Genomic DNA, 26,098 nt, shown 5'->3' on the forward strand with positions numbered 1-26,098 from the left:
GTGTCAGAGTGATTAGTGCCATAGACAGAAGAGTGAAGGGATGCGAGTTAAAAGATGAGTTGTAGAGGATGGCTGAGGTAGCTACAGGGATGCACAGATAAATCATTAATAAGGACCTGAGCTCGATGTGACAGATTAAAGAAGCCTGGTGTACTGTATGCTACAATGGTGCCTTTATGACTTTTACTGGAAGTTAAGGGGTCAAGCCAAGCCAATGGATCGGCTATCTTAACATCCAGTTCCTCCACCATTGAATATATTGTAGCTATTTCACAAGCCAATGAGGAGCCTTAATGAGATTAATTAACATACTAGAAATAGCAGCCAAATCTCCCTCAGATCACACCCAATTATCTTGAAAAAAGAGGAAGATACATTAGATAATTTGGTCTTAGATAAGTTAAAAACAGATGATATGTTTAATACTGGAATACCTATGATCACAGGTTTGCTCAATCAGGATTGACCTGGGGTTAAACAACAACACAATCGATCATCTAATGATGATCATGGTCATTTCCCTGGTCATGAAATGTCAAAGGTCAAAAGGTCAAGATAGGAATATTTTGTTAAAGTTTAGTTATGGTTACAAACCTTTTAACCAGACTTTCCATTTTATGCATCAGCTCAGTTTCATCTGTCACATGGATGATGTCAACCCCTTCAGGTAGAGCTGTAGTATGTAATGTACGACTGCGGTTTGAGCCTTTTGGAGCCCTCAAAGACAGGTGGTCACCATCAACAACAATAACAACTGTCACCATATCACCGGGTTTGGAATCTTGCGAGAAAGCACAGAAAGCAGCTTGTATATCATCTGTCTGAGGATCTGGACATCTGTCTCCACGTGTCCTCATAAGTAATTCAAGACTCATCAAACAGATGTGTTGAACCTGAGGGGGAAAAAAATACAAAAAATATAATGATTTAACGAGACGAGGCGTATGGTATGGAAGTGGAAAAGAGTACTAACCTCTCTACTCCAGGTCTTCCTATAATTATAAATACAGTATATGTAAACTAGAACACAAATAGACCTGGTGTAGAGAGGGCATATCACAGATTGCAAAGGGCTACAAAAGGGCTCTGATGATCTAGCTGACGGACTGATTGACTGGGTAATTAATCAAACAATTGATTAGTTAATTGGTTAAATGATTAAATAGTTGATGAATAATAATGGTTTTAAATTTTGGCACAAGGCCAGTGATTATAGGAGTGAGTAAGTTGATTTCATCAATCCTAGTGCTCAACTGGTACTTATTTTATCAGCCCGGAAAGGATGAAGGGTAAAGTCAACCTCAAGTAACATAAAGAATCAGAAGAAATGCCACCAAGTATTTTGTCCAACATGGTAACAATTCTGCCAGCTCACCACCTTTAAGTTGACTAACAATACTAAAAAGACATGAAATCAAACCAGAGTGGGTGTTCATTACTGGCATAATGACCCTCCCAAAATACAACAAAATCTGTTTCAACATATGAGTATCTGGAATCTTGCAAACCAAATACAAAAATCTAAAATAAATACCAATCAGAAATAAGTACTGTGGTTGAGGAAATGAACTAAGCCCCACCCCCCACCCCATGACTCTTCTGCAGAGACTGACCTTATGGGAGGATTTTGTATCTTGGTGTTGGATCTGGCTGACTTTGAAACCACAGCTATTCTTTGGCGTAGCAATATCAATTTGTGATGTAAGGGTGGAGTTTAATGACCATTGCTGAAATAAAATCAGAACTTTCATTAAAATTAATTAAATCATTAAAAAACAAATTAAAAAAAAAACCCCAACCTAGACATGCCAGTTTTTCATTTAAATATTGATTTCAAATCTTGACACAAGGCCAGCCATTTTGGGGGCCAGGGTAAGTTGCCATCCCATTCTGTAGCATCTCGGGCAAGTATATTCTACTATAGCCTTATGTGACCAATGCTTAGTGACCGAAATTTGGGAGGTGGAAAACTGTACAGAAGCCACCTGTGCAAACACACACACACAACAGCCCTCACCCCATTTGTCTGATTACCATGTTGGCATTTGTTGAATGGGCCATCACAATCCAAGTAATTTCTTACTTGGAGCTAATGCTCTCACAAACCAGTGCTCATACTTGTCACTTTGGTTTGGTTAGATGCATTTCCAATCACCAATCACAGTACAGTGTGTACTGGGTGCATTTTCTCATTGCAATAACATGAGAGGTTGAGAAGTCCTTGGTGAAACAAGACTAAAGGGACCTCACAACCCTCTGATTGTTTGCTATCCCCTTTACAGTGTGTGTGTATATTAACATAATTAATCTAGTGTACATCAAAAATCTAATTAGAAATATTTATATGATGACAAAAAGATGACATTTTCTTATTGACTAATATTATTTTAACGATATTAGCAAGCAAGGGAGACAACTTCACTTATGCTTTGGTCTTATCAGATCTCCTCAGCATAGAGTAGGCTCCACAATACTTAAAGTAGTGATGAAAGACTTAGAGATTTACAAATATATTGTATATAGGTAGTGTAAAACGATTTCTACTTCTTACTTTCATAGTTGAGTAACGAGCAAAAAAAAAATAATGATAAATAAATAAATTAGAAAAGTCAAAATTCTTCATTACCTTCATTTGGTTACTGATAGCCTTTCTCTTCAGCTTATGGGAAGAACTCAGAGTGTGGCCTTTTGTTGCTTTGGCAGGTAAGTTATCGCTACTTTTATTGGCAGACTCGGTTAACTGAGGTTTGGAAACTGGAGTCGGACACGCCAGAGGACTAGAGACTGATATACGATGAACAGGTGTGCTATGGAACTGTGGGGCAATTCGTGTACTGGGGAGATTTTCAGGTAAAGCTACATTAAGTGTTTGCATATTTTCTGTTTCTGAAACACTTTTAGAACGGTCATCTTGCGAATTTGACTGGGCCAGATTTTTGTCCTGAGAGAGGTTTTTCACAGACGGGTCAGATCTTTCGGCCCACACTGGGCTCTTTGGTTCAACTAAGGTTTCTTCCAAATCTAATATTTCACTATCAGATAATATGTCTTGCTTGGGGAGATCTTGGGGTTGGGCTGATGATGTTACCTCTGGGTCAATTTCTTGAGCGGGTTTATCACACATAAAACTCTCTGATCCAAAAAACGAATCATCAAAAGATGTTTCGTTCTTCTTCATGTTGTTAAGGTTACTGGAAATGGGTGAAACTGTCAGGGGAGAAGTGGACAGATGTTTTGGAGAACGACCAGTAAGCTTCTTGAAACATTCTTCACCACTTTTGCCTGTGGAACCAATATTTTTTGGTAGATTATCTTTCCCAGTTTTTAAATTAACTTTTAATTGCTGAGTGGCTCGTTTGTTGTTCTGAGATGAAGATGATGAATATGATGATGAGGGTGATGAAAATGGTGATGGTGGTGGTTGAGATGAAGATGATGATGATTGCGGTGATAACGATGATGGAGGTGGTGCTGGTTGTGATGATGATGATGATTGTGGTTGTTGGGATGACAATGACGATGATAATGGAGGTGGCGTAGGAGAGGGCGATGGTGGTACGAGGGAACTTTTGACCTGTTGGTATGACGGTGGGGGCAGACAGGGGACCCAGACTCGCTGGCCACTGCCAGGAAGATGGCAGGACACTTGAGGATCATTAACGATTTCATTAAGACTTTTCAGGTTAGTATTGATGGGAATTGTTTTGTTGTTGGCTGCCAAAACAAACCTCCATGTGTCCAGTGTATCGCTGTCCAAGGTGCTTGCAAAAGGGGTCAAGTCTTTTATCTGGAAAAATAAAACAACAGTAGAATGAGAAATTTAGTAGATGTTGGCTGTGTGATAAATAGCTTGCTTATGAACCACATGGTTCCAGGTTCAGTCCCACTGTGTGGCACCTTGGGCAAGTGTCTTCTACTATAGCCTCGGGCTGACCAAAGCCTTGAGAGTGGATTTGGTAGACAGTAACTGAAAGAAGGCCGTCGTATATATGTATATATATATATATATATATATATATGCGTGTGTATGTGTGTGTTTATGTTTGTGTGTCTGTGTTTGTCCCCACCATCATCACCTTGGATGATGAATGAATTTATGTAAAAATATCATCAAGATCATTATGATCATGATCCTCTTTGTCATTTAACATCTGTCTTCCATGCTATGTCTCCTATACAATAGGTTGTATAGTTTGACAGAATCCAATGAACTGGAGGACTGAGGTGAGCTCCAATGACTGTTTTGGCATGGTTTATTCAGCCAGATGCCATTCCTAAAGCCAACCTCTTTACAGAGTGTATTGAGTACTTTTTTTCATAACACCAGTACAAGTGAAGTTGCCAAGTAGCTCACAAGACAAAGAAAAAGATCCTTGATTGAGTTTGGTTGAGTAGAGAGAGAGGTGACTTTATAACAGGTGCTGGAGGGGCTAAAACGTGATCAAGGGACAGACACAGATGTCTCGCTATAGAGGAAATGAATGGCTACTCTGCATTATGTAAGGATGCAAAGGGTAACTAGAGAGAAGAATCAACAACTAACTGAATTGTAAACAAATATTTAAAATACAGAAAATAGGTTAAATGTTATACTGTAAATGTAGTAATATTTTAGAAGAAGGGTCATGTTAAAGCCTGTAAACACTACAGCTGCAGTTCACATTGAGAAGGTATGAGAGACATTTTGGGAATATAATATAAAATAACAGTTGGTTAGTGTGCTTATAGGGTTTAAACCTTCAGCATTTAAACCAGCCATAGATTGCCCATGTTCAGTCCACTGCAGGATGAAGGCTTCAGTATGTTCTCTCAAGCAACTATGGTCTAATGTGTAGGCTGTGAATTTGAGCTTGAAATCCAATTGGTTTGATGAGCTTACTCTGCTACCCTGACATGGCCTGGCAGAGGATGCAGTTTTTATACTCACATCCAGGAGTAGTTAAATTGATTACATTGACCCCCAGTGCCCAACTGGTATTTATTTCATCGATCCTGAAGGAATGAATGGCAGAACTGACCTCAGTGAAATTTGAATTCAGAATGTAAGGACGGATGAAATGTTGTTAAGCATTTCGCCTGGCATGCTGAGGATTCTGTTAACAATTCTGCCAGCGATATCCAACCCAAATATTCTACCTCTTTTGTGTTCAAACTGGTCAGATCTGGCCTCTCACACCTACCTACAATGTCATTCAAAAAATAAACTATCACATCATTAACATCTCAAAGCCACAAGCTAATGACTGATTAATTAAAACCAAAGTGAATAAATAAGCATTACATTTGACAGAATAATCTGAATGCTAAACGGTTAATAATATAACCAAAATCTGTTTCAGATGAAAATTCTTGCAAAAGAAAATTATATTGTAACTAGTAGGACCTGCAGAAATTCCATGGTGTAAGGTAGTAGATTTGAACATCTACTATTTCTTCTGCCGATATATGTATCAGTCAATCCTTATAATACTGAGAAGCATTTAACATTTTAGCAGATTACTCTGTCAAATGCTCGTTGTTCATCATCATTTAATGTCCACTTTCCATGCTAGCATGGATTGGACGATTTGACTGAGGATTGGCGATCCAGATGGCTGCACCAGGCTCCAATCTTGATCTGGCAGAGTTTCTACAGCTGGATGCCCTTCCTAATGTCAACCACTCCGAGAGTGTAGTGGGTGCTTGTATGTGCCAGTCAGGCAGTACTGACAACAACCTCGCTCGAATGTTTTTTCATGTGCCACCGGCACAAGTGCCAGTAAGCCGATGCTGGTAACGATCACGCTAGAATGATGCCTTTTATGTGCCACCAGCACAGAAGCTAGTTAGCTGCTCTGGCAACAATCACGCTTAGATGGTGCTCTTAGCACCCTACTAGCACGGGGCACAAGTGCCAGTAAGGCGACGTCAAATGCTATACTTATTTATTCATTTTGTTTTGAATTAATCTCATAGCTTTGAGATTTCAATGATGTGATTGTTTACTTTTAGAATGACATTGTAGGGTAGATGTGAAAGGCTGAATCTGGCCAGTTTAAACAAAAAACAAATAGAATATTTGGGCTGAATATGGCTGATTTGAATGCTAATAACATGCGCACACACACACACAGAAGAGCCAGTGTCCCAGTATTTGGTCTAGAACACGTAAATGATAAAAATGTTACAACCACAGCTATTTGCTAACTAAGGCTGTTTCACTTTAACTTAAACCATCAACATATCTTTTAATGCATAAATTTATAAATCTTCATGACACCGTTTCATTAAGCCTTTAATATTCAGATTACTCTCTCAAATGTAATGCTTCTTTATTCACGTTGTTTTGAATCAATCATGCATTATCTTTTTGTGTTGAGATTTCGATGATGTGATTGTTTATATTTAGTATGACATTGGGATCTTTTCGGTTTGAACGGCAGTTTTTAACATAATTTCTAGGTAACTAAAAAATTACAAACTTCGTATACTGGTAGAATGTGTTTATAAAACATCTTTTTCTCTTGGCTTTATTGAGATAAATCTATAGTTTGTAAGATATCTGTTGTTTTTTTTCTTCAATTTCTGCAATTTCAACCAATCACTGACGTCTACTGAGGTAAAAAAACATTCTGTGCCCTATGAGTATGTCCCTTGTTTAAGAAACACATTGGGTTTATTTACCTTTGTGAAGAAAAAAAGATACCCTTCCTCCCACTCCTAACTAACCCTAACCCTAAAACAGAATGAAATGCAATAGATCGATACTAGGGTCATAATTATGGGTGACAATTTCATATGACACCGCTAGAAAAAACTGCCGTTCAAACCGAAAAGATCCTGACATTGCAGGGTAGGTGTAAGAGGTTCAATATGGCCAGTCTGTACATAAAACAGGTTTAATATTTGGGCTGGATATGGCCGATTTAAATGCTTAAGGGTCAAACATTTGAGAGTGCTTGTGATTTAAACACACAAAGACAAATTAATATAGACCTTCTCCCTCTTTCTCTTGTGTTTTTTTCTTTCTATTTTCTCATTGATTTCATTACTTCTGTTCCTTTCTTTGTCTCTCCTTTTCCCCCTTTCTCTCCATATTTATATATAATTATATATTTTTTCTCCATTTGAGTTATTACCTCCCCTGGTATAACACCAGGCAAAAACAGCCAGACTATAGGAACAACGAGAATAATGTTATACAAGTTAGGTGCAGGCATAGCTGTGTGGTTAAGAAACTGACTATGTAATCATGGGTTCAGTCCCACTGTTTGGCACCTTGCACAAGTGTTTTCTAATATAGCTCCAGGCTGACCTAAGCCTTGTGAATGAATTTGTTAGACAGAAACTGAAGGAAACCTATTGTATGTATATATATGTATGAGCAAAACACCCCCGTCCAATAGACAGTGCTGATGTACTTGTGCGTACAAATGCACGTTCTCACGGCTTTATCGATCACATTCTCACCTGCAATCGATTTTTGTAATTTTTTCAAGACTTACACACACCCTGATACCATCGGTAGCTACATATCATATTTGAGCACAATCGGATGGAGGATGCCTGAGATCCTAGAAGACACACACACACAGACAGGCAGAACGGATTTTATATAAGAGACAAGCAAAACACGCCCTGTCCAATGGACAATGCTGAGTTGTCAAATATTTAAACCAAATTTTCTCAAAACAACTTGTCCGACCATCTCATAGGCCTCCCCTTTGAGAAACACTGATTTAACCTAAATTTTGAGACACCAGCAAAAGACAGATTTCAACTGATGTACTTGCACATACAAATGCTCGTTCCCATGGCTTTATCGATCGCATTCTCACCCGGAATTGACTTCTGTAATTTTTTCAAGACTTATATATGCTCTGATACTGTTGGTATCTACATATCAAATTTGAGCGCAATCAGATGGAGGATGCCTGAGATCCTAGAAAACACATATACAGACAGAACGGATTTTATATAATAGATATGTGTGTCTGTATATGTATGTATGTGTGTGTGTGTATGTATGTGAAGGTGCATAGCTTAGTGGTTAGGATGTTACATTCAAGATTCCCAAACCAGGTGTTACATTGTGTTGTGTTCTTGAGCAAAGCACTTAATTTCACGTTGCTCTGCGACCATTTTCACATCTGACATGTGGCACCCCGTTGCACCTGTACAGGTAATGTCAATTTGATGGAGGGAGTGTGCTTATGTTTACACAAATATTTGATCGCTATGAACAAATCATACGTTGTCTAACGACAGGAGAGTCCATTATATATGTGTGTGTGTGTGTGTGTATGTGTATATATATATATATATATATAGGCGCAGGAGTGGCTGTGTGGTAAGTAGCTTGCTAACCAACCACATGGTTCCGAGTTCAGTCCCACTGCGTGGCATCTTGGGCAAGTGTCTTCTGCTATAGCCCCGGGCCAACCAATGCCTTGTGAGTGGATTTGGTAGACGGAAACTGAAAGAAGCCTGTTGTATATATGTATATATATATATATATATATATATAAGTGTGTGTGTATATGTTTGTGTGTCTGTGTTTGTCCCCCTAGCATTGCTTGACAACCGATGCTGGTGTGTTTACGTCCCCGTCACTTAGCGGTTCGGCAAAAGAGACCGATAGAATAAGTCCCGGGGTCGATTTGCTTGACTAAAGGCGGTGCTCCAGCATGGCCGCAGTCAAATGAATGAAACAAGTAAAAGAGTAAAAGAGCAAGAGTATATATATATATAAATGAAAAAATGTATAAACAAATGGCATAACATATATTGAATGTAAAAACAGATGGGAGACAAACAGAAGGTCTGTAATTCTTCATCAGTTATTGGGCAATTGGTAATATTCAGTTTCACACCTTTAACGATAAGACTGAGTGTTTTCCATTTGATGGTGCCCACAAAAAAAGTTTTCTTGCAGAGAATTAGGGACAAGAGCACACAAAACAAAACAAGCAAAACAACACAGAGGTCAGTGGACAAGGATGAACAATCGAACAAAATATGGCCTTGGGGCCAAAGAGACGAGATTATATATATATCGGTATGTATATAATTAAGAGAAATAACCTCTATTAAGTAATTCAATTGATAGTGAAAGATATTATCTATATTATATTATATACATAATATCTTTCACTATCAATTGACTTACTTAATAGAGGTTATTTCTCTTAATTATATACATATATTATATATTGTGAAATTTGATTTAGAATTGCTAAATTGAATTTTTCCCTGTAAGTTTAGAATTTTATATTCCCTACTATTATTAATAATTATATATATATATATCTATATATTTGTATATATAAAGGTATGTGTGAAGATGCCTGGTTCAGTGGTTAGGGCATCAGACTTGCAGTTGTGAGGTAGTGAGTTTGATTCCCAGAGTGGGCTGTGTGTTGTGTTCTTGAGCAAGAAACTTTATTTCATGTTGCTCCAGTTCATTCAACTGTAGAAATGAGTTGCAACATCATTAGTACCAAGCTGTATTGGCCTTTGCCTTTCTCTTGGATAACACCATTGCCATGGAGAAAGATGGCTGGTATGCATGGGCGACTGCTGGTCTTCCACAAATAACCTTGCTTGGATGAGTACCTTGGAGGGCAACTTTCTAGGTGTAATCCCTGGTCATACATGTGTGTGTCTTGTTCTGACATCATATGATGGCTGCAAATGACCTGCTTTATCATACAAATGATGTTGTTTGTTTCCAGTCTTCCATGGAAAACCTGTCAGGCTATGGGAAATAACAACTTGCTCGGAAACAGATGAGGGTTAGTAACAGTGAAAAATCTGCCTCAACAAATTCCATCTGACTGACCCATTCAAGCATGAAAAAGAAGACATTAAATGATGATGATGATGAGGGTGATGATGATGATGTTATAGCTAGATTCACCAGAGCTGGCAGAAACGTTAGCATGCCGGGCAAAATGCTTCGCGGTATTTCGTCTGTCATTACATTCTGAGTTCAAATTCCTCCGAGGTCGACTTTGCCTTTCATCCTTTCGGGGTCGATTAAATAAGTGCCAGTTACACACTGGGCTCGATGTAATCGACTTAATCCCTTTGTCTGTCCTTGTTTGTCCCTTCTACGTTTAGCCCCTTGTGGGCAATAAAGAAATAAGAAACATTAGCACGCCGGGCGAAATGCTTAGCAGTATTTCGTCTGCCATTACGTTCTGAGTTCAAATTCTGCCGAGGTTGACTTTGCCTTTCATCCTTTTGGCGGTCAATAAATTAAGTATTAGTTACACACTGGGGTCGATGTAATCGACTTAATCCATTTGTCTGTCCTTATTTGTCCCCTCTACATTTAGCCCCTTGTGAGTAATAAAGAAACAAGAAAAGACTGACAGTTAATTTAAAATTTTAGCTCTGTAGTTTTCATCAGACTAAATCATATATATATAAAGTTGTTACATCAGTGTTTCCATGCCAACATGCATTAGAGTAATGGGGAATATAGCATCTTCCCACATGCCTAAAAGCTTTTGTGATGTAGTCTTTAACACATTTCTCTACAACAAGGTGTCCATAAATTATTTTTACAACCTCCGCAATTTATTGGATCTATTACAGTTGAAATCCATAATCAATTTCTTTGCATGTTAAATAAATATCATTGAAGTTTTAAGATGTGTACTTTGTTTTGATATTGGTTTCTAATTTTTGCACAAGGCCAGCAATTTAGGGGGAGGGGTAAGTTGATTACTTCAACCCCAGTGTTCAACTGGTACTTACTTTATCAACTCCAAAAGGATGAAAGGCAAAGTCAACCTCAGCACAATTTGAACTCAGAACATAAGGACTTTGTTTTAATATTTAAACCACTGCAGGATAGAGTTTTAATATGATTGCAATATTTCAAGGTGACAACCTAGCAGAATTGTTAGCACATCAGGCAAAATGTTTTGCAGCATTTTGCTTATCTTTATGTTCTGAGTTCAAATTCCACTGAAGTCGACTTTGCCTTTCATCCGTCTGGGGCAATAAAATAAGTACCAGTTAAGTACTGGGGTTGATGTAACTGACTCACCCTTCCCCCAAAATTGCTGGCCTTGTGCCAAAATTTGAAACCAATATTTAAATCCCTTTCATTTGTCTTTAAAGGTGTTTATTATTTCCTTATTCTTCAAATTGTAAATGGACATTCTGTATTTACTCTTTTACTTGTTTCAGTCATTTGACTGTGGCCATGCTGGAGCACCACCTTTAGTCGAGCAAATCGACCCCCAGAACTTATTCTTTGTAAGCCTAGTACTTATTCTATCAGTTTATTTTGCTGAACCGCTAAGTTACAGGGACGTAAACACACCAGCATCGGTCGTCAAGCGATGATGGGGGGGACAACCACAGACAGAAACATATACACACACACATACATACATATATATACAACGGGCTTCTTTCAGTTTCCATCTACCAAATCCACTCACAAGGCTTTGGTCAGCTTGAGGCTATAGTAGAAGACACTTGCCCAAGGTGTCACGCAGTGGGACTGAACAGCCAATCTTTTCTCATCTTTTTACAAACAATATACAGTCATAAATACCGACCAACTTTATATTATAGACTACACTTGTTTCCAAAAAATAACACCATTGGCAAGCAAGTGATATTAGTCTCAGAGTGTTTTACTAGTGCTTTAGTCATTGAGTCACATTAGCAGATTTTCTTGAAGTTAAGTTGACATCATCTAAATGAACACTCTTGGTGATAGTGGTCTGGAGTTGTGAGTCATAACAGATATTTTATGCTGATTTATTCCTTGTGATTCTCTAACTGTTCACTAATTCATACGCATGCATTGTGTTGGTTGGTTTATTAGCTTATTAGCATCCACAGCTTCGTTGGTCACAGAGCTCTCTCTTCCTGGCACAGTAGTAATAATAACTACTGTTGGCTGATGACAAATTTGGTCTGATGCACAAAATTTTACAATAGACATGCGTGCATTTATATATGTGTACATGAGTATTTCATTACATAAGCAACAATGTGCACATGCATATATACACACACACATGCATATATATATCATCATCATCATCGTTTAACGTCCGCTTTCCATGCTAGCATGGGTTGAACGATTTGACTGAGGACTGGCAAACCAGAAGGCTGCACCAGACTCCAATCTGATCTGGCAGAGTTTCTACAGCTGGATGCCCTTCCTAACACCAACCACTCCGAGAGTGTAGTGGGTGCTTTTACGTTCCACTGGCACGAGGGCCAGTCTGGCGGTACTGGCAACGGCCACACTCGAAAATGGTGCTTTTTACGTGCCACCTGCACAGGAGTCAGTCCAGCGGCACTGGCAACAACCTCGCTTGAATGTTTTGTTCACGTGACACCGGCACAAGTGCCAGTAAGTCGATGCTGATAACGATCACGCTCAAATGGTGGTTTTTACGTGCCCACCGGCACGGAAGCCAGACAGCTGCTCTGGCATTGATCCCGCTTGGATGGAGCTGTTAGTGCTCCACTGGCACAGGTGCCAGTCATCGAATTTGGTTCAATTTTGATTTCACTTGCCCCAACAGGTCTTTGCAAGCAGAGTTTAGTGTCCAATGAAGGGAGGTTGGCATGGGTGCCAGTAATCGGATGTGGTTCAATTTTGAATTCAATTTCGATTTCACTTGCCTCAACAGGTCTTCGCAAGCTGTTCCCATTGATTGGTGCAGGTACATACAGGGCTGTATATGCAGGCAAGTACTAGTCCATGGAAGTTGCATCTCTCAATGAAAAAATGAATTGAAACATGACGACCTGTCCAACTCATGCCAGCATAGCAAGTGGAAATAAAATGACCACACACACACGAGCACGCGCACACACACACACACAGAAGATGAATAGGACTGGCTTTTCTGATAAATATTCCACTTTAATAATTATATGTTAACACCTAATGGTTTACTCTTACTTGTTTCAGTCATTTGACTGTGGCCATGCTGGAGCACTGCCTTTAGTCAAGCAAATCAACCTCAGGACTTATTCTTTGTAAGCCTAGTACTTATTCTATCGGTCTCTTTTGCCGAACTGCTAAGTTACAGGGACGTAAACACACCAGCATCAGTTGTCAAGCGATGTTGGGGGGACAAACATGGACACACAAACACACACACACATATACGACAGGCTTCTTTCAGTTTCCGTTTACCAAATCCACCCACAAGGCTTTGGTTGGCCCGAGGCTATAGTAGAAAACACTTGCCCAAGGTGCTATGCAGTGGGACTGAACCCGGAACCATGTGGTTGGTAAGCAAGTTACTTACCACACAGCCACTCCTGCGCCTATGGTTAATTAACATCTAATTATTAAAGAGGAAAAATTATCAGAAAAGCCCCTCCTATTTATAAGTACGAGTATGACTATGTAGTAAGAAGTTTGCTTCCCAACCATGTGATTCTGGGTTCAGTTCCACTGCATGGTACCCATGGCACCCTGGCAAATGTCTTCAACTATAGCCTTAGGCTAACTAAAGCCTTGTGAGTGGAATTGGCAGACGGAAGCTGAAAGATGACCATCGTATATGTGTATTTGTGTTTGTCCCTCACCATTGCTTGACAACAAGTGTTGTTATGTTTATGTCCCTGTGACTTAGTGGTTTGGCAAAACAAAACCAATAAAGTAAGTATCAGGCTTAAATAACAAAAGAACAAAAAGTACTGGAGTCAATTCCTTGGATTAAAAATTCTTCAAAAGCAGTGCTCCACCATAGCCATAATCAAATGACTGAAACTATATATATATATATACATACACATGTGTGATCATTATCTTTTGCCCGTTTCACTCATTGGAGAGTGGCCATGTTGAGGCATCGCTTACAAGGGCTTAGTCAAACAAATCAACCCCAATACTTATTATTTTTTTTTTTGAAGCCTAGTACATAGTCTATCAGTTCGTTTTGGTGAACTGCTAAGTTGCAGAGATGTAAACAAACCAACAGTTGTTGTCAAGCAGTGATGGAGGGGACAAACAAAAGCACAAATATATACATATATAGGTGCAGGAGTGGCTGTGTGGTAAATGGCTTGCTTCCCAACCACATGGTTCCAGGTTCAGTCCCACTGTGCAACACCTTGGGCAAGCGCCTTCTTCTATAGCCTCGGGCTGACCAAAGCCTTGTGAATGGATTTGGTAGACAGAAACTGAAAGAAGCCCATCATATGTATGTATGTATATATATATATATATGTGTGTGTGTGTGTGTGTTTGTCCCCCCAACATTGCTTGACAACTGATGCTGTTGTATTTATGTCCTGGGGTCGATTTGCTCGACTAAACAAATAAAAGAATATATATATATATATATATATACACCAGTGGTTTTCAACCAGGGTTCTGCCAGTACAGTCCAAGGGTTCCGCAAGGAGTTACAAAACTGCTAAAATCGGCAGTAATTTTTAATTGTCCTGTGCAGATATGTGTGCATAAGACTATTAAATTATTGCACAGGGGTTCCTCAAGCCAGTGGAATGTTTCCTTGGGGTTCCGCTCCAGCAAAAAGTTTGAAAAGCACTGATATATACACACACACACACACATATGATGGGCTTCTTTCAGTTTCCATTTACCAGATTCACTCAGAAGGGTTTGATCAGTCCACAGTTGTAGAAGACTATTGCCCAAGATGCCTTATAGTAGGATTGAACCTGAAACTATGTGGTTTCCACACTACCATGCCAGCTTTCATTAGAGATCTACTCAGTCAGAACTGAGATGTGGCTAAACTTCCACTCTTCACTATCCCTACCTTGCTAGTGTGGAAATACATATTACGACTTTAGACTCAGTCACTGCTCCAGACACAAACGGTTTTAATTTTTATTTTAAATCATATTGCACATTGGATTCCTACATTCTATAATTTCTAGTATAATCCACCAAACTAGCTTAGAGTGTTCCTGGCAGGGAGACCAAAGCAAGGTAGCGGTTATCTTTATGTACAAGAACGAGGGAAGTAACTCATCATGATCATCGCCATAATAATAATTGTTTCAAATTTTGGTACAGGGCCAGCTATTTCGGGGGTGGGGATAAGTTGATCATATTGACCCCAGAGTTCAACTGGTACTTATTTTATCAACTCTGAAAGGATGAAAGGCAAAGTCGACTCTAGAAATATTTGAACCCTGAACATTAAGCTGGAAGGAATGCTGTTGTGCATTTTCCCTGCATGCATGTATGTATTTGTATGTATGTATGTGTGTGTGTGTATGTATGTATGTATGTATTTGTATGTATGTATGTATGTATGTATGTATGTGTATATGATGTGTTCTGAATTTATGGAAAGAAATCCCATAAAATGCAACAATTCAGTTAAAAATTGTTTCGTCCAGAGATATATCTCTATTTCTCTGTATGAAACGATCGTGTGTATGAATTAAAACTCCCTTATATATTTTAACAACTTCTCTTCTCCATTTTTATCAAAATTGTTGAGTTTTATTGGATTTCTTTCCATGAATTCACAACACACCATATCCAAGTGTTATTTTCATATTCACAAATTTACGCCTGTAAACTACCAACAAAATATAAAGAATCAATATTAGAAATCATTTTTGGAAACCACCAAATTAACGTATGAATCAAAATTCAACCTTTTTACACACACACGAGGGGGTTCTAAAAGGTTCCTGGCTTTAAGGGTATTACAAAAGGCCTGGTTAGAGGCCCTACCTTCTGAGTTTTTTTTACAAGGATTAGGAAAACTAAAGGGCAGCTGCAATATGTTAATCTGAGAGGGGATTATGTTTGGATAAAATCCTAATTAACTGATCCTCCTGTATTCTCTTTTACTCAAAGCCAGGAACTTTTCAGAACCTCCTTCTATACACATATATATGTGACAGGCTCTTATTCAGATTCTCTCTACCACATTTAGACACAAGACTTTGGTTAGGCCAGGGCAATAGCAGAAAACACTTATCCATGGTGCTGTGAAGTAGGACTGAACCGGAAACCGGGTTGTTTGGAAGCAAACTTCTCAACCACATAACCCTACTTTGACTATATATATACACACATTTATATGTATGTGTGTGTGTGTGTGTGTGTGTGTATATATATATATTAGTCCAACTCATGCTAGCGCGGAAAACGGACATTAAACGATGATGATGATATATATATATGAATATATATATATGTATTTATATTTGTGCGTGTTTATTTATATATATATATATATATATATAATATATATATATATATGTATGTATATATATATGTATTTATATTTGCGTGTATTTATATATATATATATATAAGCTGTCAGATGAGTAACGCATGAGGCTACAATTAATTATACGACATTAAGTACTGCCTTTATTCAGGGAAACATTGTACACGGCCAACGTTAGAATTTATACAGACAACAAAGACATCCATCTACAATAGCAAACATCAACTGACATTTAAGAAATATGAACAAATCTATAATAAAAATCTATTACTACGACCGACAGTGCATTAAAAGAAACTCTATTTAACCATATATTTGGCTTCGTTCCAACTGCAGTATGTTGTAAAGCCAGGAAGCTCAATCCAAAAGAGTGAGGTCATATGTTTGTGCATCTTCACACACACACACATACAACCATTTCAATTCCAACCTGTTTAAAACCACCTCTAAGGTTATTTGATACAAAACGCTTGGTTCTGAAAGTGTTTATATCTAAATTAAAACTTTTAGCCGTGATTTTATGTGAGAACTTTTCATTAAGTCATAGAAGCAGATGTGGCTGTGTGGTTGTTCTTTTACTTGTTTCAATCATTTGATTGCAGCCATGCTGGAGCACTGCCTTCAAGGTTTTTGCTTTTTTTTAGTTGAACCGATTGACTGCAGGACTTATTCTTTGTGAGCCTAGTAATTATTCTATCGGTCTCTTTTGCCAAACAGCCAAGTTATGGGGACATAAACACACCAACATCAGTTGTCAAGCAATGGAGTTGGCACTGGGGAAAACATAGACACACACACACACATATATATATATATATATATATGATGGGCTTCTTTCAGTTTTTATCTACCAAATCCACTCACAAGGCTTTGGTTGGCCTGAGGCAATAGTAGAAGACATTTGCCCAAGGCGCATTTTGCCCAGTATGCTAAAGACTCTGCCAGCTCGCTGCCAATTTTGGCACAAGGTCAACAATTTTGGGGGAGGAAGTAAGTCAATTACATCAACCCCTATTACTCAACTGATACTTATTTTATCGATCCTGAAAGGATGAAAAGCAAAGTTGACCTTGGCAGAATTGAAACTCACAACGCTAACCATTTTGCCTGGTGTGCTAACAATTCTACCAGCTTTCCCCTTTATTCCACATATCAGTATGTTGAATAGTCAGCCAGTGGACATTTTGTTAATACAGGACATCGGCAAATGTCATCACTGCCCAATTGATGTCAACACAAAAACATGTGGAGATACACAGATATATTGACATACGAATGCAATAGACTTCTGCAGACTTACCATTTACCATATTTCGCTTACAAGTTTTGACCAGCCTGCGGGCATATAGGAGACACTTGTCCTGGGTGCTGTGAAGGGAGATCAAAGCCAGAACAAACATACTTATTGTTTTTTTCTTCATATTCTTCTTCAATATATTATATTCCTGTGTTTTGTTACAGTGAATCCATGGAAATCTCAGGATGTAAACCTTTCATTAGAATATTCATGTTTGTACATTTGTTTCACATCTGTTTGTCGATGCTAGCATGCATTAGGCATATATTGTAAGACACTGAGACTTTGTCTTACAACCAGATACCTGTCCTGGCACTAACCATTACCTGTTTTTCAAGTAAAGAACTTTACTCAGCTTCAAAAGCACAGAACAACTGCACTTGTCTTAAAACCAGACACAAAACCAAAATTGTGTCCAATTTGTTAAAACATTGTGACATCGTAAAGTGCTTCCCTTTTGGCTCTCTGGTAATTACTAATTATGATGTAATGTCAGTCGTTAATGATAACATTTACCTGTATTATCAGAACAGCTGAGACATAACTACTGTTATTTCCTTAAGTGCTTTGGGTTCTTTTTGTCTTTTGTATTAAAATATAATCACAGAAAAGAAAAACCCTAGTAAAGCCAGGGGCCATTTAGCTTAATGGTAGAGCACTCAGCCAGTATCTGAGAGGGATAGGCTCGATTCCAACAGATGCCAGCTGGCAACTTTTTTTGAAAGGCAGTGCTCCAGCATGGCCCTGGCCTCTGGCTGAAACCAGTGAAAAAATAAAAGAATGTAATAAAAGTCAAAATTATAAGGGCAAAATATTTTTGTAAGTGGAGAAGTTTAACCCCGAGACATTCATATTACTCTGTCAAATGTAATGTTCATTTATTCAGATCATTTTGAATTAATCATGCATTATCTTGTAGCTTTGAGATTTCAATGATATTGAAGTGATTGTAATAATGACAGCTATTTCTCTGCCACACTCTAATCGTTCATCATCTGATACTGGACCACCTCCTCCTCTGTCTCTTTGTCACCCTCTAACCTTTCATCCTTGTGAGATGTAAAAAGCATCCAGTCCACACTGTAAAGTGGTTGGCATTTAGAAGGGCATCCAGCTGTAAAAGTCATGCCAAAACTGACCTCACCTGTGCTAGTGTCATGTAAAAAGCACTGAGTTCACACTGCAGAGTGGTTAGTGTTAGGAAGCCATAAAAACCCTGCCAAATCAGAGCAGCATAGGGTACTTTTCTACTTGGCCAGCTCCTGTGAACCATCCTACCCATGCATGCATGGAAGATGGATGTTAAACGATGATGATGATAATGATGAATACTGTTTATAAGCATACATACATACATTTGGACGACAGTTCAAAGTTGTTTATACGGAGTAACTTTACATTAAGGAGTGGAATGTACAATTTCCTGTAATTCAGACCACCTCATGGTCCCAGCAGACAAAATGGGAATCAGGGCTACCCCAGAGGATGACGGAGGAAATGTGTTGGAAACAGCCACTTTGACTCACGAGGCATGCACTTGTGGATAGCCATCTCTGCATACACCTGCTCATCTAGCAGTGAGTGTGGATATGGTCCAGGGGTCCAAGAACACTGGCGGTCTCCACTGCCATACACTCAACCATAAACAATACAGTGCTCTTGCTGTCTGCAGTGGTGAACTGTTTAACCTGTAGTTCTTAATTACAAGTTAGTAAAATTGTGGCCATCCACACATACAGGCATGTCCTTTATGGTTATGTTCCCCATTTCCTCTCTCAACCAAGAGGTCCTTGTCTTGCAAGCTTGAGAGTACTGGTGCCACATAAAAAGCACCTGTGCCAAAGTCAGGTAGGAAGCACCTGTGCCAATGTCAGGTAGAAAGCACCTGTGCCAATGTCAGGTAGGAAGCACCTGTGCCAATGTCAGGTAGGAAGAACCTGTGCTGGTGCCAAGGTAGGAAGCACATGTGCCAATGTCAGGTAGGAAGCACCTGTGCCAATGTCAGGTAGGAAGTACCTGTGCCAATGTCAGGTAGGGAGCACCTGTGCCAGTGTCAGGTAGATAGCACCTATGCTGGTGCTGCATAAATAGTACCTGTGCTGATGCCACATAAGAAACACCTAGTGCATTCTGTAAGGTGGTTGGCACTAGGAAGGGTACCCAGCCATAGAAACCTTGCGAAAACACAACTGGAACCTGGTGCAGCTCTCTGGCTCGCCAACACCTGTCAAACTATTCAACCCATACCAGCATGGAAAACAGATGTTAAATGATGATGATGATGATCTATCTTCACTGAGATATTCAGGTTGAAACTATGTAGAGTACACTGCTTCTGAAAATCACCAAACCAATATTCTGCTTTTGTTAGTAAGTACCCAATCAAGTCAACCAAACTTCTCTTGATGCTTACTCAGGAATGTTATTAAGAAAATGTCTTTAACTCTTAACATCCTCTATGATATGAATCTACATGACAACACATGTATGTCAATTTTATGCCACTTGAAGCTGCCCAAATAAAGCCACTCTTGTTTATTATTATTCATTTATATAATGAAATTATTGTATACAGTGCTCAGGTGCACCACAACTTGTCAGAAAGTGCATATAAAGTACATGCAGTAATGTAGAAATGTCTGGAAAGCGAACAATGTATGAGTGGAAAGCGATCTCTAATCTAAGGGAGAAAACTTCTAGAATCCTTTCTATCATTTATTTACATTCTGCATTGAGAGGTGATAGCTCTGGTACTATGGACATATGATTAGAATAACCAGCAGGAGATCTAGAGGTATATAAATATATATACATACAATGGGCTTCTTTCAGTTTCCGTCTACCAAAGCCACTCACAAGGCCTGAACCAGGAACCATGTGGTTGGGAAGCAAACTTCTTACCACACAGCCATGCCTGTGCCTATATATGTAAATATATATAGTCTTTTATTCTTTTATATGTTCCAGCCTTGAGGCTGTTGCCATGCTGGGGCACTACCATTATATGTATGTAAATATACATATATACATGAAGTGGACACTTTATAAAGTGTACTAGACATCAATTCCTGACACATTTCACGTTTCTGCCTGAAAAAGCTCATAACATCTGCAGTAGGGTCTTTTTGTCCTAAGCCGGACTGGCTAGTCATACAAGATTTCATGATAGTATTTTCTAATTGAAGGGATGGTCTTCATCTGTAAAAAATAGCAATCACTATATATTATTATTGTTATTATTATTATTATTTTTTTTTTATTGCCAGGTGAAGTGCTTAGTGGTATTTCATCTTTCTTTATGTCCTGAGTTCAAATTCTGCTGAGGTTGACTTTGCCTTTCATCCTTTTGGGTCGATAAATTAAGTACCAGTGAAACACCAGAGTCGATGTAATCAACTATACCTCTTCCCCAAAATTTCAGGCCTTGGGTTCTTAGTAGAAAGGATTATTATTATTACCAGTATTATTTGTTTTTTTATTTCTCAGAATGCTTAGTCTTGTTTGTTCTGGTAGATTCTGTGAGAGTGGAAACCAGCCTGTTGTCAGCGGTCTCACAGGATCTCTTTCCACACATTATAGGCTTTGATACTTGGTTGTTTAATATTATTATTATTATCATTATTATTATTATTATTATTATTAAAGGTGGCGAGCTGGCAGAATCATTAGCATGCTGGATGAAATGCTTACCGGTATTTCATCTGCCACTACATTCTGAGTTCAAATTCTGCTGAGGTCGACTTTGCCTTTCATCCTTTCAGGGTCGATTAAATAAGTACCAGTTATGCAGTGAGGTCGATATAATTGACTTAATCCATTTGTATGTCCTTGTTTGTCCTCTCTGTGCTTAGCCCCTTGTGGGTAGTAAAGAAATAGGTATTTCACCTGTCTTTACATTCTGAGTTCAAATTCCACTGAGGTCAATAAAATAAGTACCAGTTGAACACTGGGGTCAATGTAATCAATTCATCCCCTCCCCACTAAAATTGCTGCCCTTGTAGTAAAATCTGAAATCATCATCATTATTATTATTGTTAAGGCAGTGAGCTGGCAGAATCATTTACGACTAGTCCCCTCCCCCAAAATTTCAGGCCTTGGGTTCTTAGTAGAAAGGATTATTATTATTACCAGTATTATTTGTTTTTTTATTTCTCAGAATGCTTAGTCTTGTTTGTTCTGGTAGATTCTGTGAGAGTGGAAACCAGCCTGTTGTCAGCGGTCTCACAGGATCTCTTTCCACACATTATAGGCTTTGATACTTGGTTGTTTAATATTATTATTATTATCATTATTATTATTATTATTATTATTAAAGGTGGCGAGCTGGCAGAATCATTAGCATGCTGGATGAAATGCTTACCGGTATTTCATCTGCCACTACGTTCTGAGTTCAAATTCTGCTGAGGTCGACTTTGCCTTTCATCCTTTCAGGGTCGATTAAATAAGTACCAGTTATGCAGTGAGGTCGATATAATTGACTTAATCCATTTGTATGTCCTTGTTTGTCCTCTCTGTGCTTAGCCCCTTGTGGGTAGTAAAGAAATAGGTATTTCACCTGTCTTTACATTCTGAGTTCAAATTCCACTGAGGTCAATAAAATAAGTACCAGTTGAACACTGGGGTCAATGTAATCAATTCATCCCCTCCCCACTAAAATTGCTGCCCTTGTAGTAAAATCTGAAATCATCATCATTATTATTATTGTTAAGGCAGTGAGCTGGCAGAATCATTTACGACTAGTCCCCTCCCCCAAAATTTCAGGCCTTGTGCCATTAATAGAAAGGATCATTATTATTATTATTATTTCGTTAGGAAGGGCATCCAGCCATAGAAACACTGCCAGATCAGACTGGGCCTGATGCAGCCTTCTGGCTTCACAGACCCCAGTTGAACCGTCCAACGCATGCTAGCATGGAAAGCGGACGCTAAATGGTGATGATGATGATGATGATGATTATTATTTTTCCTTCTTTCTTAAAATTTTCTTCCGTTTCTCGTCGAGTGTTTTCCGTACACCTAGGGCAGAGAAGCTCATTGTATGCATTCCTAGATTACACACGCAAATTCACAGGTAAAATATGTATTAAAAAAAATTAATATATAAATAAATTCACGAATGGATGTTGTTTTCACAGCGATAATGCTTTTCTCAGTACATGAACCATTCCAGTTAACACGATTTCTTGCACTTCCTGTAGGAATGGTATGCCTGGTATCATTTTCTAATAGATTTCAGTACCTATTTTTTATCATTCCTAGAGATCCTACAATCACTGGTACTGTAGTCGCGTTGAGATGCCACATTTATTATTATTATTATTATTATTATTATTATTTAAAACAGTTTGGTTAAAGTTTCACAGGCTTCTGACAGAAACCCATCTCATTTAGGTTTAGATTACTGAATTCTGTAATTTAAGCCTGAAAGAGATGGGTTTCTGTCAGAAGATCATACAACTTTAAGTCACTTGGAGTCGAATCAAACTGTTTTAAATAATAATACTTGTAACCAATGCTAAATATGTTGAATGCCTTTTGCATTTGTCAACTCATTCTTATGTAGGCGCAATGGCCCAGTGGTTAGGGCAGCGGACTCGCGGTTTCGATTCCCAGACTGGGCATTGTGTGTGTTTATTGAGCGAAAAACACCTAAAAGCTCCACGAGGCTCCGGCAGGGGATGGTGGTGATCCCTGCTGTACTCTTTCAAAAGGCGGTGCTCCAGCATGGCCGCAGTCAAATGACTGAAACAAGTAAAAGAGTAAAAGTAAAAGAATATATATATATATATATATATATATAAAAACAGTAAAAGGAGTAAAGATCCCCTTTAGTCATGAATGACCATAGGATTGTACCTAGAAAGTAACCCTCTGAAGCACAAGTCCAGGCCAGGTTGTTCATGGAAAAGCAGCAGTTGCCTATGGATACTAGCCTCCCCTCTCTATGTCCTTGATGTTATCCAGGGGAAAGGCAAAGGTCGATGCCACTTGGCACCAGTGACGTCACAACTCATTTCTACAGGTGAGTGAACTGGAGCAACATGAAATAAAGTGTCAATATATATATATATATATATATATATTATATATATATATATATATAATATACTCATTCATATATATATATATATATATATACACATATGTATATTTCTATATATACATATATACACACATATATTTAAATGATTTCATTTTGGCAAAAGTTCTCCACCTTATATCATATCCTTTTAAGTATTTTAATGACTTATGAAACCTTTCTCTTAAATTTTTCTGTTTCTTTTCTTTTGCATCTAGAATATATTAAATTTTAAAAAATACAGAGCATGCTGGGTAAACTGGCAAAATGACCATTCCGAAATATAACAATAAAAACAGTTTCCTTTTAATTTTTCAGGTGAAATATAAATCATTGCGTGTGAGCCGTGCCAACAGTCTGAAGCAAGCAGTGTGGAAATTAAAGCGAGTTAAAAGAATTCTCAATGCATATTTAGCTCCTCATTTCATGTGTGTGTGTGTGAGAGAGAGAGAGAGAGACAGACAGACAGAGAGAGTATGTAAAGGCATGATTCAAAAGTCCCTTTAGCATTAAAATGATATATAAAATATTTATTTTCTATTTTGTCAGGATTTTTGCTTTTATACATTTGAAAAATTATTGTAGCTATTTTATTCTGGACACTACACACATTATCTTTATATATAAAAGTGAAGTTGTGTGTCTGTCTCCTACGATTTAGATTCCTAACTACTCCTACATTTTGCAGTGCAGTGTAACCAAAAGTGGGTATTTTATAGTTGTGATCCATATCGAGCCCTTCTGGGTATTAGCGCACGTCTACGATGAGTCAACGATTTAAAAAAAAATTTACCACAATTTTTTCCCATTTTTAATGCATTTTTTTTGCTATTATATAAGGGAAGTAACTCTCTAAAAATGTATTATTAAATCTCAGAACGTAAAAAGCTACAGTAACACCCCCCTTTGTGGTTAGCCATATTGAGATGGCTATTATACTTTACATCTCTAAAAATGCTTATATAGTTATTTCCCTTACAAGCCCGAGCAACGCCGGGCGATACTGCTAGTGTATATATATATATATATACACACACACACATACGTATGCTTATGCCTTCTTAGATAAGAGAGAACGCACACACACACATACATACGTACATATAGTTAAGTGAGGGTCAGGTAAAATTGTTGTCAAATGCTGTGCAAAGCTTGTCCAGTTATTGGCTACCTGATGGATATAGCATGGAACTTGTTTAAAGAGTCATTTATCATGTAAGATAATTGACTGCATAACATCTCACCTATGAACTACGGGTGAGAGAATGTATCAAAACAATTGTAGTGACTTTGAATAAAGAACCTCATAAATTCTATTTTCTGTCTTTGATCTATATATCATCATCATCATCATTTAACATCTGTTGCCCATGTTGGCATAGGTTGGATGGTTTGACCAGAGCTGCACTAAGTTCAAGTCTGATTTGGCTGGGCTTCTACGGCTAGATGCTCTTCCTAACACCAACCACCTTACAGAGCATGCTGGGGAATTTTGCAGGCCAATCCTCTTCACCAGGGAGGCAAGACTTAACACTTCTGCTGTAGAGTACAGACCTTCTTGAGTACATCAAGGCACCAGGAATCTCAGTCCTTTGTCATCTCAACTAGATACACATACATATCATTCACTCATTTATGCCTGTTTGTTTTTATGTTTGCATAGGTTGGTCAAATATGATATCTGAGGCCTTGTCTTACAGTTGCATGGTCTTTCTGATGCTTATCCATACCTGTTTTTCAAGAAAGTGATCACCAATTCCACATGACTTTGATGGCACAAAGTGCCCCACTGGTTTGTTGATAGGTGAAACTGACAACACCACTTCTTTCACTTTCATACACACGTGTGTATATAAAATTATACATATACATACATATATATATATATAATATATATATATATATACACACATAAATATATATATATATATATATATATATATTATATAAATTAGAGACAAAACCATTCCTCAAGTATGAAAAACAATTTGATGCTACAATGCATCATCAGTCATGGTTTTGTCTCTAATTTATATAATATATTATTTTACTATAAATTGGATTCAATCCTAAATCTGATTTTTCCCTGTAAGTTTGGATTTATTCCCTAATATTTATTATTATTATATATATATATATATATATATATTTGGGGTACTTAGTTGTGCTCATGACTTAGTGTTTGCTTCTTCCATGGGTATGAGTAAGTATTTCATTTATTTCTTTTGCCGCATTTATCACTGACGAAGGGAGGGTTCTTATGAACTAACCCTGAAATCGGTCCGATATGGTAATAACAGAAATTTTTAGAGATTTCTGTCAACCTTTTTCGAGTAGCCTGCTTATCGTGATAAATTATATGGTTATGGACAATGTGTCTAATTTCGGCATATTTGGCATTTGAAATTTTTTTCGTTTGCCCTTATTTATAAGTTATATATATATATATATATATATGATGCACTTCTTTCAGCTTTCATCAGCCAAACCCACTAAAATAGGTGCCATGCAGTGGGATTGAAT

At 38.0% G+C, this 26,098-nt stretch overlaps 1 protein-coding gene across 1 annotated transcript in view; it reads right to left on the reverse strand.

The window, feature by feature from the left end:
* The window catches only part of LOC115223813, a 201,092-nt gene that overhangs the window by 32,112 nt on the left and 142,882 nt on the right, over nt 1-26,098 (reverse strand). Inside the window, exons 18-20 of the mRNA XM_029794483.2 lie at nt 2,627-3,787; nt 1,614-1,727; nt 595-893 (exon numbers count right to left, since the gene is read on the reverse strand). Coding sequence (XP_029650343.2) covers nt 595-893; nt 1,614-1,727; nt 2,627-3,787 — 1,574 coding nt within the window. The remainder of the gene's footprint in view (nt 1-594; nt 894-1,613; nt 1,728-2,626; nt 3,788-26,098) is intronic.

Source organism: Octopus sinensis, linkage group LG24 (assembly GCF_006345805.1).
Source record: "Octopus sinensis linkage group LG24, ASM634580v1, whole genome shotgun sequence".
NCBI classification, from domain to species: Eukaryota; Metazoa; Mollusca; class Cephalopoda; order Octopoda; family Octopodidae; genus Octopus; species Octopus sinensis.